This window comes from Xiphophorus maculatus, chromosome 12 (genome assembly GCF_002775205.1).
Source record: "Xiphophorus maculatus strain JP 163 A chromosome 12, X_maculatus-5.0-male, whole genome shotgun sequence".
NCBI classification, from domain to species: Eukaryota; Metazoa; Chordata; class Actinopteri; order Cyprinodontiformes; family Poeciliidae; genus Xiphophorus; species Xiphophorus maculatus.
In genome coordinates, this window is record NC_036454.1 from 5,158,832 (window position 1) to 5,179,202 (window position 20,371).

A 20,371-nucleotide genomic window follows, 5' to 3' on the forward strand; every position below is an offset into this window, starting at 1 on the left:
GTAAAGGAATGAAAATAAAAACAAGCACAAAGAGCTGGTGCAGAATAATCTCTAAGTTGGATCATCTGATTTAATCTGGTTGGATTTTCCTCAGACAAACACACAAACTTGGACAAAGGAATCCCCCCTCTGTCGCCTCTTTACGTGCTGATCACTTTTCATTTACAGTGACCAAACTAAGTGGATTTTTTCCTCCTTCATTTAATGATATAGTTAAATTTTTTGGTAAATATTTGGCTTCAACGTTTTTGAGGTTGGACGTGTCTGAACGACGGCGGTGTCGCGCCGCCTCTACGTCGTCTGAATTCATCAGAGGAGCGAGGCTATGTAGGTCACTGTGCTCCTTATTTTGAGCTCGCAGTCTGTTCTGTTGAGAAATCCTTTTTCAGGAAGCAAACGGGATTTGGCACCCAGAGCCAATCTTTTAAAGCTCTCATTTGGCCGTGGGATCTGCGGGATCGGCGGCTGCCAATGACAACACTTCCATCCCTGACAAGTTATTTTTGATTTTTCAGCATTTCATCTCAACTAAAGAACATATTTTCTTTCTCTTTTTTTTTCTTTTCTTTAAAAAAAACAACCCCCTTATCTGAAGTAGGGAAGTGGCCATTAGCAGATGTCTTCCTGTTAGTCCTTTCTCAGTTTAGGCTGTCTCACATTCGCCCACTTGGGGCTATTTATTCCCTTATTGGCTTTTGCATGTGTTCAGTCCAGACCTTTTTAACAGTGGGGCACCTTATAATTATGGACAAGCATCATGGCAACTATGGACCACACGCCACATATGTGAAACAGATGCTACGCTCGTCTCCATCAGCAAACCAGTTGGAGGCATGTGCAGAAAAAACTCATCAGTCATATGAATAATCTCAGTGGCTGCCTTTGTCAACCTTTGATGAGCTCACACACGCTTACACACACACAAATTATAATCCGATCTGCCATTCCTTTTGTTTTTCCATCCGCAACTCAGAGCTTTATGACATGATGGAGTGTTAGGGCTACGCTAAAAAAATAAATAATAAATAAAAACACAAGAATAAAGTCAAAATAATCTTGTAATATTGCGACTTCATTCTTGTATTATTTTGACTTTTTCCTTGTAATATTAGGACTTTATTTTTTAAATATTATGGCTTTATTCTCATATTACAACTTTATTCTCACATCACTTTGTTTTCTCAAAATTTTATGACTTTATCCACATACTGTATGTTACGACTTTATTCTTGTATTGTTTCAACTTAATTTTCGTACAAGTTTATTCTTGCAATGCTTCAACACTTTTTTCTAATTATATTACGACTTTATTCACTTAATATTTGTTTTTATTATTAGCGTGCCCCTCATACTCTGTCATATTATGAAGCATCCAACATGTGAACGTTCTGATGAAGAAACATACAGTAAATATACAGTAAATATGTGATCTGGATGCATATTTAAAAGTAGTTTGATTCCACATAAGAGATACAGTTGGCCTAAAAAATAAAATAAACTGTTCTGTTTGTTTTTCAGACAACAAGCCAACTATTGTGCACAATGACTACCTGCTGTGTCCCGCTCCCATAATGTATGATCCTGGAGAGTAAGTGGAAAGTGGATTTACTCTTTAAGTTCTTGTTGTTGAAGGAATTGATTGATATCAGGGTTCAGTATTTATTTCCTGTTTTTCAGTTGTTGCATGTGACGAGTTCTAAGAACTTAATCTTTTCAAACCTGATTGTCGTTTCTTCTGTTCAATACAAAGGGCAAATAATTTGAAAATATCCAAAAACAATTCCCTAAATAACATGTAGGTGAAGAATTAAGAGACCAACTCTCTTTTAATCCAAGAAATAAAAAGAAACTTTGATTTTTATTGACTGTTTTGGTAGAAATCATCTAAACGTGAGCATGCAGAGCAGCTATAAATGAGCATAGTGCATGTAAATTAATTTAGCACTGCAGATATGTTCAGCAGCTCGTGTGTAAGGTATGACGTTGGCAGGTTCACAAGAAAAGTGTGAAATCTCAAAGACAGACATCACATCAACAGTTAGAAAAGGAAACCTCTATATAGATTCAATATGCTCTTCTATAAATTGAATTGTTTTTTATAAACTGTGAAGGAAGGATGCTGATTAACGGGCTAAAAATCAAGTCGCTTTTTTCTAAGATCCCAATACTTCCTTTTTCTTACATTACAATGATCCAAAGTGTTTCATAAGAAATGTGTCTGTGTTTTCATCCAAAGACTTTTCTTTTGCTTTGTTTCTGTTCTTTATTTTCAATTCTGTTTCCATCTCCTCAGTTTAAGCAACTTGTTTCACTCCTCAGACTTCCTGCTTGCTTTTCCACATGTCTTTCTTTCTGCAAACAAACGACGCCTAAGTCTGTAAATCATCTGTATGTATGTTAAAAGTCGCTGTAAACAGTGCAGCCAGAGAAACACTGCGAGCATACGACCCACAAAGATCGAAGAGGAAACCGTGCAAACATGCGTTTTATTCCCGTCTGGGTGGTTATAGCTTGATTTTAACGACATCTTTTATAATCCCAAACCGGAGCACATGATTGCTAAGGAATTCTAGATGGAACAACAGATTTTAATGTCCTTGCTGACTACAATCCAATCAAAAATGTATGATTATGAGCGCTGCTGCCTCCTCAAGGCCTTTGAGCTCTAAAAGAGATTACGTATCATTTGATGACAGTAACTGTTCCAAATCAGCCTGAACCTCACCTCTGTTAATCCAGAGATTTTTAAAAGGAGGTGACAAGTTGTTTTTAGCAGAAGCTAAGAAAAAAAAACTGCTGGATATTTAGATTTTTAGGTCTGTTTATTTCCCCTGATTCATCATCATGGAAGGACATCATAACAAACACCCATAATTCAGCTCTGTTTACTCATGAAACACCAAATTACAGCAAATGTCTTTTAGAGTCACTTTAAAAAAACAAGTCCAATTCATATTCAGTTGTACGGGATCCAGCTTGGTTCAAAATTAATTACCTTTATTCCAATGCAACTCTGTAATGTCAAACTTAGATCAAATCAGAAATCATAAAATGTTCTCCCAGTTATAAAACATGGAAAGTAATCTAAGAAAACCCAGCTGTTTGCTTTGAGTTGTTACCTTTGCAGGGATATGTCATCCTGAGCAAAACGTGGAGAGGATTATTATTTATTGATTTACTTTTTCTCTTTTTCCTAATTTCCAATACGCACATTTTTGGTCTTTTTTTCTAGAGGTTCCTGCTCTTCCTTGTTTTTTCTTATTTTTACACACATATATACATAACTAACTCAGCGGAGACGGTAAAAATGACTTGATTTGTTTTAAAAAAGTTCTGGTTATTCTTATTATAAATAACAAAACGATTAATGCTCAGCCCTGCTGACAATCTGAAGCGGTTTACAGTAGAGACCTCACTCATAAACACCAAACATTAATGCACTGATACACAGTTAAACAACGTAGAACGTGATTTAGATTTAGACTTTATGTGGAAATGAACATTTCCTGTCTTTATAGGGAAATTCTTTTTAAACAAATCATCCAGGAAGTGTTTTTTTTTTTTCCATCTGGTAATAACCAGCAGTGGTTCAGTGGAGACAGCGGACTTGCTGGATTCTGTTTTTTCACATCCTGACGGGACCTGACGCCCACATCAAGCTCCGCCCCCTCCGCTTACAGAAAGACCTTGCCTAATTAACTGTTGGCTGCCGATGCTGACCCATTAAGCAGTTAGCTGCTTTGGGTGGTGAGTAAACACATCTGCTGGAGGGGCTCTAAAAGGATGTGCGACAGATGCAGCCATTCCCTTTTCCACACTCCCCATTTAAATAATTCACCATGCTCTGACAATCCCCGCACCCCGGACCACCTGCATGGAACGGCGGAGCGCAGGAGCCTCCGTCTCCGTCCATCTGTCTGCTTCTGCTCCAGCAGCACTACAGGCACGCAGGATGCTCCTTGAACACAGCTCTGCTCGTCCGGAAAAGACTCTCCTTCTCTCCGATCCCGCTTTGCGTCCATGTTTTTGCCACACATGGGGCCCTTGTCTTTGCAAAAATAAAACCTTCCATTTTCTGGGCAACATATTTCACATACACACTACAAAAACAAAATATTCCCAAGTAGTTTCTAGTGCAAATATCTTGATACGCTTGAAATGGCACAAAGCAAACTTTAAAAGCAACTTTTCATTAAGAAATAGAAGGATATTTTAAGTCAAAACTTCCTAAATATTGCTGAAAAAATAGTAGATTATTTCACTAAGAACGCGGGAAAAAAGTCTTTTTTATAAGTTAAATAATCTGCTAGAGAAAATAATATTTTTCATCAATATTAAGGAATTATTTAACTAAAACAGGCTCCTATTTCTTACTGAAAAGTTAGTTGTAACTAGGATAGTTCCTCTAGAAACTTGACTAAAACTACTTGGTAAGAGATTTAGTGTTTTTGCAGTGCAGCAGTCTCTAGAGTTTTAATGCTCAGCTGCAGCTTCCAGTCTACTTCCAGTCCAACCCCCAGATCCGCCCTGGTTGTCCTGAAATCGCTGTCCTCTGTTGGTCATCGAGCCGTGTGGAGGAGGCATCATCTGTGCTGACATCTGTGGCATCCGACTTGAAACGCAGGCATCTGCTGATTCTACCTCTCCCCACTTCCTCCTCCTCCTCCCCATTAGGAGACTCTTCACACGATCCTGGGGCCCCATTCAGAGGTTAAATGGTTGCTTTCTTGCAGCAGCATGTCCTCACCTGTGCTTTCATTTATGTGTCGAAGAAATACCTGAGGTGACACCTGCTTTACATTGCAGGTGCAGCGTCCGACGTGAACGCTTGTTAATAAGTAAACACGCCGCCCCATCTGCTCCTCTGAGGGCAAAAAGATGTTTTCAACCCAAGTGTCTTGCTGTTTGTTTGTTGCAACACAGACATGCTGCTTGTGCAGAGATCTGCTGTTCAATGATGAGTCTGGAACCACATGAAAATGTCATAACACAAAATGTTTGCTAAGTATTTTTAAGTCTACTTTCTAGTCCAAAAATCTTAGTACACTTAAAATAAGACACAACTACTTACAAGTAACTTTTGAATAAGATATACAAGTTTTTTAAGTCAATAATTTCTTAATATTGATGAAAAAATGCTAGCTCCACTGGCAGATTATGCCTACAACACTGCAAAAACACAAAATCTTATCAAGTATTTTTGTCTAGTTTTTAGTGCAAATATCCTAGTATATTTAAAATCAGACTAAACTAACTGAAAAGTAACTTAAAGCCAGAAATAGAGACTTGTTTTAAGGCAATAACTCCTTAATGTTGATGAAAAAGTACTAGTCCCACTGGCTGTTTCTTTCACTTATTTTTTATCAATATTAAGAAATTGTTGACTTAAATCATCTCCTATATCTTGCTGAAAAGTCATTTGGAAGTTAGTTTTGTCTTATTTCATCTGTACAAAGATATTTGCACAAAAAAACAGATCAGAAATGTTTGTTTTGTTTTTTTACATGTACTTATTAAAACTTTCAGTAAGTTGTAACAGCTAAAATGTGAAAAAGTTCAGCTATTCCATCTCCTCTTGGTGGTCCTAATGCCATCTGCACAATGCACAGTTCCTGTACCTGTCACTAACAGCCAATCAGAGAAAGGAGGCGGGCCTTAACAGTATCGGCTTTGACATTTCAGAAAACAGTTAGGCATTCTCTTGGGCAGCTTTGATTTAGTAACTTATAAAAGTTTATTTAAATGCAATCTGCATTTGACTTGAAATATTTTCTTTTTTACTTGATATTATATAAATCTCACAACACTGCCCTATATCAAATTACTTAATATAATTTAGGCTGAGAGTCTTACTGTTTTCAGTCTGTTAAATGTTGTATTACTGATAGCATGTTTCTCAATTGTTCTTTTGACTAAACAGTTTCTGCAGTGTGCCTGCATGGTTTTTTTTTTTGCATGTTTCTGTGTTAATTAGGGTGATTTCATGGTTGCTTTCTGCCAGATAATATAGTCAGTAGAAATTATAATTAAATAGAAAAATTAACAGCCAATCCATGTGGTCAGTATTGCTGAATGGCAGCGTAAAAACCTGACCAGAGCATCCTTTAGTTTCTCCTAACTCCCACTTTTTAAACAACTGGAAAAGCAGTTTATAGGCCGAGTTCCTGAAGACGACATTAATTTTTATTTCTATTGTCGAAGCAAATTTTAAGATTCTGCTTTTATTGATTAACACCAATAACCGTTTGATCAGTGTTTTATGGAAATCTACCTCTGCTGAGTAACAACAGCCAGATTTCCCCAGCGTCTGTCACACCAGGATCAGTTTGGATCGAGTTTTTCACTCGACTGCTCATCACTCTGTCCAAATGGTGGACGTCTGTCTCAGTGAGACGGTTTCTCATCTGGTCCCCAGGCTTCATGGGACGGTTTCCTCCCCGCCATCAAAAACTTCTGCCATGCAGATGCGTCCAGAGTGATGGTTGCTGGATGCCAAATGACAGGCCTTGCATATGCCGCGCCGTGAATTATTCAACCTCCACAGTTTTCACATGTTTAAAAGAAGTTTGAAAGCCATTAGCGTCTCGGTCGTCGGGCTGCTGCAGCTGTGTGGCATCATCAAAGCTTAGCGTCACACCGGACCCACTTTCTGACAGATCATAGCGAGCCCTGGGACAAACTTTTTCTCCACCGGGGTCCGGATACCTACAACGAAGAGCACAAGTGTCTCTTCAAATCTAAATGTTGACTGATCTGTGGGTCCCGTAACAAGGATCTGGCTTTTATTCAGACATTATCATCGGCCCACCAAGCAGCTGCAGCTCCCTCCTCTGTGTCACTCACTGGCTTTCACTGCAGGAAAGTTAAATGACAGCCAGCTCTTTTTTTTTCTTTTTCAATTATTCATCCTGCTTTTCATTTAGGACGCACTAAGCTAAATGTGGTAAATTTTATTGTGAGGTCTTGTTGGTATGTGAAAGTTCACTGATATTCTATAAGTTAGAATATCAGCAAAATGTTTTAGGAATTCAGTTGAAAAAGTACTATTTGTTTAGAAATTAAATGAATTACACAGAGATTGGTATTTTTCAAGTGTTTGGTGTTATTGTAATATTGATGATAATAGGTTGCAGCAAGAAGCAGATAATTGCTCAGGGCTTTCTGGGTAAATACAACCAAAACAAACACGCCAGTCTGGAGAAATGGCTTGTAGTCTTTTATCAAAGACAAAAAAGAAATTTTATGACCACTAAAATCTGATGCCACTCCTTTTTTGGTTACATTTTGTGAAGAAGGAAGTTGTGCTCAGAGGGTTTTTGTCTCATTTCCTTCAGTGGTTCTCGGTGCAGCGCCACCACAGGTGAGGAGGGGAACAGGTTGCTTAGAGGGCTTGGTGCTTTTGACACAGAGTAGCGTGAACACAAACCACACCAGCTGAAAATGTAACAAATTTAATCAAGTCTACAAGACTATCAGGCGTGAAAACCCTTTAATTTTCCTCCTTAGGTTCTTTATGGGGTTCAGGTCAGGCCAGTACCACCATGATCACTGATCCAGGTTCTGGTTCAGTTCAGATCATGTACCAAGTCCTAATTGCAGACGAAAGCATAAAGTTCTCTTATTTTTTCTGATAGACCTTGTTGACTTTGGATTTGATAAAACTCAGTAGACCAAAACCCAGAGATGACATGATGCCTTAAATCATTACTGGAAAGTTAATGCTGGACCTTGATCAGAGATGGACTTTAAGTCTTTCCACTCTTCCTCTGGATTCTGGGACCTTGATTCCATATGTAAAAATGCTAAATTTAATTTTATTTGGAATGATCATTACCTTTCCAGCCTTTTTCTCCGGAGAGGCGAGATATTTTAGTCATCTTTCCCAATCTTGTCAAAGCTCTGCTCATCCTTGTTGCTTCACTTCTTGAACTCTGTGACCAGTCGGCTTCTTTAGTACAGACTTTATGCAAAGCAGGATCTTTGTAGAGACTTCCAGTGTCTTTGTGCAGGACATCTGTCAACCAGCAGGCTTCGCTTAAATATTTCTGCATTTCCAGTCTTCTTTCATTGGTCTGATGTAATTTTCTGATTTTCCTTCACTGACTGTTCATCATCATCCTCAGCAGTTAACACCTGAAATATGTCTTTCCTAAGTATTACTTTTTATTGCTTTTTCAATCGATTGACGGTAATGAATTATCATTTTGAGGATGTTCTAGCTAGTGTGAGCTGCAGGTGCAAATGTGAGGAATTGCAAATTGAAATGTGTTTCACCAGATGGAAGTGCTGCATGTTTTTCTGATGTAAAATGTATGTGAAAAACATAATTGTAATTTATGTTCATCAGATTCAGTGCTATTACTAAGGTAAAAATGATTGCATGACTTGTGCCTGGGTTCTGGCTGCTGTGCAGGAAGTGAGCGCTTGGTGTGTGTGTGTGTGTGTGTACGTGTGTGTGTGTGGGTGTGGGTGTGTACGTGTGTGTGTGTGTGTGTGTGTATGGGGGGAAGCAGAGGAGGTCCTGCTCTCTATGGTTGAGTTGTGGTGCGTTCAGGGTGTCCGGTGTTGTCAGGATGAAGGGGGGTGGGCTCATCAGTGTAACTCGCTTGGGAGGTTTCTTCCTTCACACTGCGGGGTCTGCACCTCCAGCTTGATTAACAACCTGCCCACCGTTATTCCGGACTGAGAGTGTCAGCTAATTTAGCCTCGCCCCCACGCCCTCCTCCCCCTCACCTCTCGCCTCACGTTCAGCACTTAGTTAACATGCAAAGACCCCGAACGCCTCGTCAAAGCAGCAGCGACTTTCTGTATGTTCATTCTAAAGACGCACTCAACCTGTTTTAAAATGATTTGTCTCATTTTAAAGTAAATGGGGTTTTGTCTTTTTGTGCTTTCCAGGTCTGGATAAAGGATGGAAATAAAAACAAAACATTCCTGGATCTCTTCAATGTGAAATTCTAAAAACATTTTTACAAAATAAATGAATTTATGAGTATTCAGTATATAAACTAGAAAAACCTTCTGAAATGGAGCTCTGACTGCCAGTTTTTACTCCCATTTTGGCTCTTCCTACATCCATTTTGTTCTTATTGACAAGTCACTTTACTTGACTATTATATGTCAGTTTATACTTATTTGTAATTAAGTATTTGTTATGAGTTATGGAAAATAACCATAATATTGTATACATGAAAATTCTTGACCAATATTGATCTTAGATATTAGTATTTGTGTTATTTACCATATTTTATAGATATTTTTCTACCCCTCCAGGGTACAGGTGTAGCTTTTGAGTCCTTTAAGCAGCTTTGTGTCGTCAGACAGGTGTTCCATTTTACTCGATGTCTTGAATCTGCATTTTCTTCAGGTAAAATGTATTTACTTTGAACGGGCAAGTTGGATTTAGATACACTTCATCACAAGAACAAAAATGTAACAAAAAGGCAAAAACTGAGGAAACCTCAAAGGCAGAGAAGTCCTGCAAGATTTGAATGTTAAAGTTTTGTGCCATGCATTTACACTTTGCAGGCCCAAATATATATTTAAGCAGCTGGATTTCCTTCCACAGCCCTAACAGCCTGCATGTAATATAGGATTTAGTGAGATGTTGAGGCACATGGAGAGCAGTGGAAACACTGAAATGATGGAAAATGTGAAGAGTGAGGAAAACTCAAGTTAATCACAGTGAATATCATGATTTCCTGGGCCAAACATTAGGAAGGTCTTACATGGCTAGTAGCCCACATATATTATATTTTATGAATCCATGCTTTTCAAACATGTGCACAACCTAAAACTCACCATATCAGGTGGGGTGTTTTAGTACTGCTGGATTTTCTGAATTTAAATGATAGAAACAATTAAATCAGTACAGTTTTAAAAAATTACAAAGTTACAGTACATCTTTTTGGGAATAACATGGAGGTACTGCAAGATGTTTTAGACCAACCATGCATTAAATCATATCCACTAATATGTAGGAGTACATCATTTTTTATTATTTTTCTTCTTTTTTGGAGAGGGAGAGATGCAGAAAAGAACGGTTTTACAGAGAATGGCAGTTCCTAGTTTTGGCAGTTCTGGATCAATTCAGAGCTCAAAAATCTATTTTAATCTGCTTTACTTTTTGCAAAATTATATTTTGAATAATTCTTTGATATTTTTTCATTTAAGAAAAGCCAGGCAACGAAGTTACCACAAGACTGATTACTTAAGTTACAGAATTTTATGCACAAACCTATTTTTGTTTAAATTTGAACCTTATAGAAATGTTTTAAATGTTTACACTTTTGCCTTTTGTCAGATGCAATTGCTAGACTCTGAAAGATTTGCATCTCTAGGATAAGGCACCAAACTGTCTTTTTTCACATCCTTCTAGATCCGGCCCTGTTGACTGCAATAACAACATCACAGTTGCATGCTTTTCTATTCATGCACAGCCCTCTTTTTTAAGGTTTATTGGTGTAAGAAGTAATGAAAACCTCAATGTTTGAGGTGTAATAAAAAGGCAGAAATATGTGAATTCTTAATTGATATGTAGGTGAAAAGTGTAGGGAAGAATCAACAAGTTGGATAATTTGTCATAGTGCATCCTGTAGCAAAGTTCTTTGACCTGCATCTTAAATATTTAGTGTTGCAAACAAGGTAAGGTGCAAAGAAGTCACTTCAGAATATTTAGAATACTCTGCATAGTAATGGACACGCGGTCTGGTTGCTCATCTGTTCTGAACCACAGGAGAATTGGTGGCCCAAGGCACTGCCTCAGGCTGAATCCACAGCAAACACAGCACTCTGGTTATTATTCCACAGCAGCTCTTTTTTAATGCAGGCCTCCCCTGTACAGCGCCGCGCGCTCACAGCTGGCCCCTCACACACAGTTCCCACTCTGCAGGCTCCTGTCTCTCCTCTCTCCTGTTTTATGACTTCGGGTGGGGAGGCGGGGGGAGTTTTTCAAGCGTTTGACTCGCTCCACATCCCGAGTTCTCATTAAGCCCGCCGTAATTGGATCGGGCGTAACAGACATATGGAAATTGCGGTGCCGTTCATCATTAGGGTTTTAATTGCGCCCATTTCGGCCTCTGCGTTTCTACCTCTAAATAAGTCATAGGTGTTCGCAGGCCTTGTTACTGCAAGTCAAGTTGGTTCATCCAAACACGCTGACGCCTGGGATGATGAGAAGATCTCCTCCATTCCCGTCTCTTCATTTGGTTTTGCTGCTGTTCTTTTCTTTGTCCGGGTTTTCAAAATATGTGCTCTGTAAAATTTAACAGCATTTTTGTTGTGATGGCAATATATGAACTGTAAACTGTGGCAAGATGTCTCATACGTTTTCACAACACTGAACATTATTAAGATGTATGGCACATTTTGCATACTTTGTATATCTGCCTTACATTGTTGGTGTTTTAAAGAAAAACAAATAATTAGAAAACAAAGATTTGTGTGTGAAAAGCACAGAAAATATCTCTCTCCAACGTAGATTAAATCAATTTATATTATTTATTTGAATTTGTTTGACAGATTAACTAATTTTTGTTTTTGTTTTGCAGAACTATGGATGTTCTTATCAGCCTAAACAATGGCAAATCATTCATCGCTAGTCCCTTCACCATCACTGCATCTACATGTGTGAGTCTGAATTACTTGTCTCCTTTTAGTTTATTATATTTCCTCTAACAAACAAATATTATATAAATATTGATTCTAGCTTCAATAAATACTTGACGTTTAAATGGTATTGATGACTAAGAATTCTACTATATGTTTTTATAATAACATGGAAATAAAGCAATATTATCTTTTTTAAACATTTATTCTGAAATTATTAATTAATTGTTAATCAAATTAATCGTGATTAATTGAATATTGAAACAGTCGTCAACTAACTTAGTGACTGATTAATCAAAAAAATGCCATTTGCTGAAAAAAACAAACATATTCAGAACAGTAATTAAGCCAAAGCTGTACAAAATATAAATACATTCTGTATTTAAGATGCAATATATAAATATGTTTTACCCTAAACTGATCAAGGGATGTAGTTTTAGATTCACCTGGCACGAATTCACTCAAGGAATGCTGTGTTTAAGTCCTGCTTCTTGATAAATAATCTCATGATTTTGTCTTGCAGTCTAGCGGTTCTGTGGTTCTGATCGTGATTCTGGTGATGCTGGCGCTCGCGGCTCTGGCCTTCTTGTGGTGGTTCTGGCCTCTCTGCTGCACTGTGGTGAGTCTTCTCATCTCTTTGGTTAACCTCTGTGGCTCCTCTGTGGAAACAGAATGACAGCAACTTCTGCTGAAATAAACCAACTAAACATAGTTCATGTTTGTGTTGCCTTAAAAGTAAATCGTTGCCAGTTACTCTAATATTTATAATGACAAAAGTGAGAACACTAGTGTATGCTCTTTTTCTTTTTTTTTTTTCTAACGTCTGCAAACTTCCTGTTTGTACAGTTGCACCCTATTGTAAGAATGCACATATTTACTTAAATCATGACTTTTATACAACAAATAAAGAAACCAAAATCATCCAGGCAGAGAGAGTAGGTTGACCCGTTTGGCTCTGAGCATCCTCAGTATGCTTATTTGTCATATTCTGAAACAAAATATTGCTAAATATTTGCTCACCCTTTTTACCTCGTGCACTACAGAGCATGATACTTCCTCCCAGCAGACCTCGGGTGGAAGTGAAGAAACCACATCCTGTAGATCGGTTAACGGCGGCTGCTTAGACATCAGGTTCTGACAGAAAAACAGACAGAAATATACACCAAGGCGTGGATTAGTGAAGAAAAGATCTGAGTGACAGTTGCTGAAAACTCTGTTTATACAACTCCAACACTGGGTCTTCCCAGGGACAGACGTGATTAATAATAATACCCGAGATTGTTTATGGTTTAATCCCATTAAATCTGTTCCTGCTCTAGTTTAAACTGGGCTTCCTGATCTTGTCAATCAGCTCGTTGAATTTCAGCTGCTACTTCTCATTTTCTGCCTTCTACTCTTCGTTCTTTTGTTATCGTTTAATGTAGCTCTGACAATTATCTTTAAACATTTTTCTATACAATAATTTTCTTACCAAAGTATCAATGTCTTACACACCAAAAGGGAAAGTACATTTACTTTATTTCTGATGTTCCACTCTACTGACGAACGTCATGTAAATATAGTTGTTCAGTGTTTTGAGTCTGACTTTACAATTTTCTAAACATTTCATATCTGAGACGTTCCAGCAAGACCAGAAAAAAATATGAGATTTTATTTATATTCACTGATTTAACAAATATTTGGCCGACCCAGGATTAATTTTCTGAATGAAAGCCTGTAGGATGTAAATTTAGTGACTCTTACAAAATCCTGATGTGTGATTTGATGTAGAAATGATCAACATCATTATTCTAATTAAATTGGCCAAGAGAAGAAATATAAATGGAAAATTTCGGAAGGCCGAGAACACACCCCTGAGGTGAAACTAAGCAACAAAAGAGATTAAACTGTCAAATTAAGAGATTTTGTTTAAAACACAGAACCCTACATATATACATTAGGTGAGAATTAGAGGTGCATCAATCGATCGCCGTCGATTTTCTTAAGTTGGGTTGACTGGCTACACCTAAGGCCAATATTATCTGCCTCTGCAAAAGTCTGAAAGTCAACTACTGTCCACTTTGGCGCTGCCTGACAGACTAGGAAATTTCTATAGTTTCGCAGGTATTCTTCAGTGTTTTTCAATAAAGGAAAATTGGAGTAAAATTGGAGTATTCTGACCTTATGACAAAAATTTGTATCGGACAAAATCAGAATCGGCAGATCAGGCCAGTAAACAGCAACCATCCAGCAGCAGAAGAGGTCTGCTAGATTGACAGTAGCAATATATTACTACTAAGAGCATCGGGTGCATTAAGCGCTTTATAACCAGAGTGAAAGCTGCTGAGAACACAGTTACTGTTCCTGTGTGGGAACTGTGCGAATTGATCGTTAGCTACTTCCAATTTTGTCTTTTTATTTTCTTTAGAGTTAGGCATGCAGAAGTAAAGGGTAAATGAGTCTGGATATAACTGTGAATGTAGCACTGTGTGTTATAGAGAAATGTATGACTTTCTCTAAATGGAGCTTAAAAACGTTTTGCAATAAACCTACAGGATGCCAGATGTTTCGGCCCCACAGGCACATATTGCTGGTTTAGTCCTGAGTATTCATTAAAAACTACAGCTTTAAAAATCCCTCACCCTGCCTGTACCCCCTTTATAAAACAATTCTCACCCACTTAACCAATTACAGAAATCCACAACAGATTATCGTTTGGGGCGATGAGAGAGGGGCTACAGATGGCGTGCCACCTCTTTCTCTCAGCCTTTTTTTCTACTGAGATCTGATGAAGGCAGATTTCCCCCCACCACACTCGCCTGCCCCCCATCACTCACCTCACTCACCCCTGAAATGATGGACGTCACCTGGCTTTGTGGACCTGAAGGGATCCCATCCAGGATGAGATGGAAGCATATTTTGGAAAACCAACAAAGGCATTAAAATGTAAACCCCCTGCAGCATGTCTGGCCGCGGACGTGTTTGTCTTGGTGGAGGGAGCTGCTGTTGCCTTCCATCGAGGGACCCGGCAGAAGAGGAGGGCCATGTGTGGCTTGTTAATATTTAAACCCCCAGTCTGCCAGGCTTCGGCAGTCGAGATGAGGCGATGAGGCCACGCGCGCACACACAAACTTCCCTCCCACAATCCCTCTCTTCCTCTGCCTCTACCCGCATGGCCTGCTGCCAGACGAGAGGTCAGACAAGCTGTGGAGTGGTAGTTTCTTTGTTTATCATTTGTTTGGAAATTAAGCCCTGCCTGGCGTTGCCTTTGTTTAAATCAAAGGGTTGGAGATGGAGTTTTCAAAGGCAAGGGATTTTATCTGAATTACAAATGAATCAATGCAAAATTGGACACACTTTTGGAAACATTTTCAACTCATTTGGTGCCTAATATGTTGGTGACTTCTAATTACTTTGTTATTTTATTAGGGCTGTCAATGACAAATAGTTGCTCTGCAATAACACAACATCTTACCAAGAATTTCTGTTTTGTTTTGTAGAGCAAATATCTTAGTAGGCTTGAAATAAGACAAAAAGAATTTACAAGTAATATTTCAGCAAGAAAAATGAAGTTGTTAAAAGTGGAAAAAAATACAAATTTCACTGGCAGATGATTTCACTTACAACTACTACTTAAAATAAACTCTTATATCTTGCTGAAAAGTTACTTGAAAGTTAGTTTTTTCTTATTTCAAGTAAGAAAAAACTTGTACTCACATATGTACTAACATATTTGAACTAAATCAAACATACTTGGTAAGATTTTGCGTTTTTTGCACGAAAAGCAATTAGTCTAAATCGTTTAACGTGTTAACATTACTCATTACCTGTTTTAACGTAAAAGCTTCTCTCCTGTGGAGGATTAATTGGGTCACGCATGTGTTGTTGTACGGTCTTATTCTGCAGTCAACAATGCAGAGTGGCAAACATGAGTCAAGAGATGAGTGACGAAAGTCAAATTAGTTTCAAATTTTGCTTTAACCGCTTAACTTTCACCCTCAAAACGCTCACATGTTAGTCAGTGGCTCCATGAACACACTGCTGTCCTCATGACTGCCAAAGCTTTTTAAAAGTAGTTAACATTTTAAATTAACATTTGAAACTTAAGTGACTCCTTTAAAACTGTCCTGAATATGACAACCTGGAAAAAATAAGTTTTATATGCATACTTATAGGAAAGTTATGTGCATGATTTTGAAAACATTTCAACAATAAGCTGTTATTCCTGCCATCACTGCGGTGCAGAACTTGATTTCTTTTACTTCAGAAAGCCATGTTAAAAGCCTAAATCGCTTTTAAACTTTCAAATATGCTACCTGCCACTGATCCGTCACAACAAACCTCCTGAAACAGCTTGACACGCCACCGTTTGAGCTCAGGTTCTGGGCGCGAGCAGATTTCCAATCCCAGTCGGACGTTCGCAGAGACAGCCATATGTGGACGGTGCCCCGAGTGCTTCTGATTGGTCTGATTCCCCGTGGCGCGCAGGCTGCGGTGGCGAGCCGCTGGGGCCGGTGTCAGATGGCGAAGCATCCCGCGGTTTAGTTTTTAATTACGCCATCGCGCTGCAGAGAGCTCACATCTGTCCGTCAGGTTGCTGGGAAAAAAGGAGCCGCCGAGCTCCGGCGTTTGTGTAATGCTTTATTTAGCCCACAACATGTGCGGGAAATCTGCTGCATAATTACTTAATAAAAAGAGATAATCCCGTCAACGTAAGGTGTGGCTGGAATGCTGTTAATCAGCGTATGGAGAGGTCATCCACAGACCTCTGCAGGATTTGTGTGCAGCCAGTTGTGTGTCAAAGAGAAATTAATTAACCCTAATTGATTGTTTTTCATTATTCTAATGACAACACTGCAGCGAGTCTGACGGTATCCCTGAGCTTAACCGGGAAGGAAACAGCTGTTTGGATCTATGATAGGCCATAATTACATTGCTCCTTTTTTCCCCTCCAAAACCACTTTAGCAAATGCAAAAGCAGCTCTGACTTTAGTATCTGTCTGTGATGACTAATGAGCCAGACGGTGCTCTCTCCTCACCTCAAGCCGAGATATTCTCTCAGTATTTATTGTGTTTGGTGCTAAAGTCCACAGGAAGGGAGGAACTAAAGGAGAATTTCATCCCAGGAGTGTCTGGGTGGAAAACTGGACCATATACAACCTTCACTTACTAGTCTACCGGCAAATAAGCCTTTAGCAAATACTTCATTTTAATGACAGCAATCCAAACAGGCTACACCAAGCTTTGTTTGCTCTAAAAAGGCCATGTTTTATAACTTCTAATTAGAGCTGTGCATGTGTAAAGTTGAAGCTCCTTATTTTCTTTTTTTTCTGTTGCTATGATCTTCCTCAATGTCTGCTTTCGGAGGCTGAATGCTGTTCTGGTTGCATGGAAAGAGTAACAGGGACTCGAGAATTACATTCCATCAATAAGATCTGATAGCAACATACATGTATTAGCTCAGCATGTTGTGTATTTAAACACTGTAGAAACATCTTGTGGTTAACCAGCAGCTTGATTGCTGCTTGTTTGTTCGGTTAAAACATGATTCAAGTGTAAAATAAACTTCTGCTTTTGGAAGATTTACAATTATAGAATTGTGCATCAGTTTGTGAGTGTAAAGTTGAGTTGGGGGGCGTGGCCAGCAGCAGCTCATTTAAATTTAAAGTGACAGGCGCCCTAAAACGTCTCATTCTGAAATGAACTCAAAATAGACAGAACTGACCAGACTAAGATCTCATTGTCTGAGAATTATTTTATGCTAAAAAATTGTGATGCACATGTTTTGTATTGCCCATTAAACTTTCCTAATTTGTTTTAAAGAAGCATCATAGGTCCACCTTTAAAGATGCTTATCAACGTTTTACATTATTACACCATTTCAGTGTGTGGGTTTTCTTTTGTCTGTCAGATCGTGAGCTTTAACTCTTGAAATCTTAAAACACCAAATAATAAGCGTCTGTGTGTCTTTTCACAGCCGTATTACCGCTGACTGAGCGTTGTCTCAGGTGGACACCTGAGTGACGCCTGACAAATGTCACCGTCAGGCTCCTCTTTGCTTGCCGATGCACATCAGAAAAACCCAGTCCAGGCATCTTGTCCCTGAGTGGTATCACATTGTGGACAACCTGCTTCTCAGGTGTCTTTCCACGTTGTCACGGAGACCGCCTCCGGGCTGGTCACTCCGCTGTCAGTAAGCAATGTCATTGAGATCTGTGTGAATGTGTTGGGGTTTTTTTTCTTGTTTTATTTTTTTCCGCCGCCACTCATCTTCCCAACAGACGGGACTTGGAGCGCAGCCCAAGCCGCCTCCTCTGTATCTGATTGGAGCTAATTAACTCCTTAGGATTTTATGATTGGGGGGATCGCTTCGGAGCGCTGAACCCCATCCAATTAATTAGGAGCTAAACGGGCTACTGCGATCGCCCCAAAGACTCCCCTGTCAACAAGTTGGTTTTCAGCATTTCTCTATTTTGCACGGGGGGCCACTGATGTTGGTTTACAAGCAGGATCCTTGTAATCAGTAGTCAGCGGGGCGATGGGGCGGCAAATGCCGCTCGTGAGGCTGGCAGCAGCGGCGTCGCCGTCATGAGACGAGCTGAGGGACGTCTCTGTTAGGCTGTGTCACCTGTCACGAATCCGCCCCGTCAGCCTCGTCTGGGTCCTGATAAGGTTTGAGAGCGTGTCCTCCTGCCGACCAGCTTTGTTTTCTTTTTCTGTTTATTCAGGTCATCAAAGACCCACCGCCGCCGCCTCCACCTTCTCGTCCGCCTCCACCTGTGAGTATGTCGCAAGGGGTCAACACAAACGTCCGCAATACAAATTAGACCCCATATTTCTGCACATATTAATAATTAATTTTAAATTGGCCATATTTATTTTAAAGATTCAGATAAATTTTGCATCATTATTATTATCATCAACAGTAATAGTATGTGTTTATAAGGATCACCAGAATGAAAAGAATATTGATTAAAAAACCATTTTGTCTTGTGTTGCAGTAAGATATTCTTCAGCAAGTATTAAAAAATATAACAGATTAAAAACAAATTATAATACATTTTAACAGCAATAGTTATAGTAATAAAGAATTGTAAAAACAATGCTAAATAAATCAAGATTAGCTGAACAATTCAATATAATAATAATATGAATATGAACAAATATATAAATAAATAAAAATTAGATGAACAGAATATTTTGAACTATTTTGATACAAGCATTATAAATTATTAAAATATAATGAATGAACAAAATTAAAAATGTATATTCCATTAACTATTTTAGTTAGGAAACGGCTATTATAAAATGTTTCCTTATTTGCATTAACGATTGAAATAACTGGAGCTGTGACGATTGATTGTAAGAATCAAAATAATCCTCCAAATGTGAGAGTCTCAGTAAAGTCTCCATAAAAACCATTAGATGCTCAGCTGGTTGCTCAGGAGTCACAGCAGGAAGAAGCCTTTTCTGTCCCACCATCACAAATGTAAACATAAAATCTTAAAGTACTGAGACTTTACCTGCAGACATCTGCTTGGTCATGATGTTATGCTGGTTTTCTGCATTTCTCTATTTTGCAGAGAAATGCTGCAAAATAGCATTTCTGCAAATAGCATTCGCATCTCTTTATTCAGATGCAAATAAAAAGTGGATAAATGCTTTAAAACGAGGGATGGAAATACTGATGATTATAGTTTGTATGGTGGAGGACCTGTGATGCTGTGGGCTTGACTCCAGCACAAATCCTGGGAAGTAAATGACATCAAAAACTCATGACATTTGAAATAAAAATCTGGTTGCTTCTAAAAAAAAACTGAAAAACGATCCCTATGGGGTCTTTCTGCAGGTTAATATAAAAAATATATCAGTTGATTTCTTTAAGCTTTTCAAAGTGAAAATATGCTACAGCCATAGAAGATTAAGTTACTTTGAAGCTTACAGTCCCTGAAACGTGCTGACCAAATGCACAGTGGAGGCAAACATAACATAGAGCATTTCTTCCTTCCTGATGAAAATTAAACAATAATATAATTAATCTTCAGCTTCCTTCTTACTGTCGTCCAGTTGCAGCTGTTTTATTAATGTTGTCATTTATAGAATCGTGTGACTTTCCGGCTCTTTTTCCAGGAACCCGAGTCGCTGCCAAAGAAGAAGTGGCCGACGGTGGACGCCTCATACTACGGAGGAAGAGGAGCAGGAGGCATCAAACGCATGGAGGTCAGACCCTGAAACTGGGTTTTGTTTTGCTTTAAAATAGAGCAGCTAAGGAAATCAAATCAAACAAAGATCCTCTGCATGCGGCGGTGACACACATCTGACGGATGTGGTCCTGCTGACGTTGATGTTGGAAGTTGGTGTAGTTGCGGGCAGCGGACCCGGCTGCTGTCCTCGTCACTCTGCTGATGTGTCCGACATGACAGGTCCCGCTATCTCGTCCTGATTGGATCAAGTCGCTGCTCAGTTGGAAGATTGAGTGCTCCTGTCAGCTCGACTCGGCCACCTCTCCCAGTTTCTACTCACACTTCTTCTGTCCTGGACTCCTGTTAATATCCAAATCCTTCAGGAATAATCAAAGCTTATATGTCAAATGTGCATCTTATGCATATATTTTGTAAAATCTAAACTCAAGATAAGGCAACATTAATCTTTTGAGAGAAGTTAGTCCCATATTTCAACCATTCAAGTTTAATTGTGTAGCACATTTCAGCAACACGGTCTTTCAAAGTTCCTTACATCCTGAACGTAGCATAATCATCATATAGTCAACAGTTGTAGAAACCAA

At 38.9% G+C, this 20,371-nt stretch overlaps 1 protein-coding gene and 1 long non-coding RNA gene across 3 annotated transcripts in view; one reads left to right on the top strand and one right to left on the bottom strand.

Annotated features, from left to right (window-relative positions):
- Positions 1-20,371, top strand: part of antxr2 (anthrax toxin receptor 2) — an 85,280-nt gene that overhangs the window by 19,114 nt on the left and 45,795 nt on the right. Inside the window, exons 10-14 of the mRNA XM_005808789.3 lie at positions 1,519-1,588; positions 11,550-11,628; positions 12,131-12,226; positions 18,315-18,365; positions 19,717-19,806. Coding sequence (XP_005808846.1) covers positions 1,519-1,588; positions 11,550-11,628; positions 12,131-12,226; positions 18,315-18,365; positions 19,717-19,806 — 386 coding nt within the window. The remainder of the gene's footprint in view (positions 1-1,518; positions 1,589-11,549; positions 11,629-12,130; positions 12,227-18,314; positions 18,366-19,716; positions 19,807-20,371) is intronic.
- On the bottom strand, positions 12,176-14,946 carry LOC111610346. Of its 2 annotated transcripts, none has more exons than XR_002753616.1 (3): positions 14,433-14,946; positions 12,628-12,741; positions 12,176-12,266 (listed from the first exon to the last, which is right to left on the bottom strand). It is a non-coding gene; the product is annotated as an uncharacterized LOC111610346 (long non-coding RNA). The 2 variants fall into 2 exon arrangements; XR_002753615.1 differs by having other exon boundaries at positions 14,424-14,946.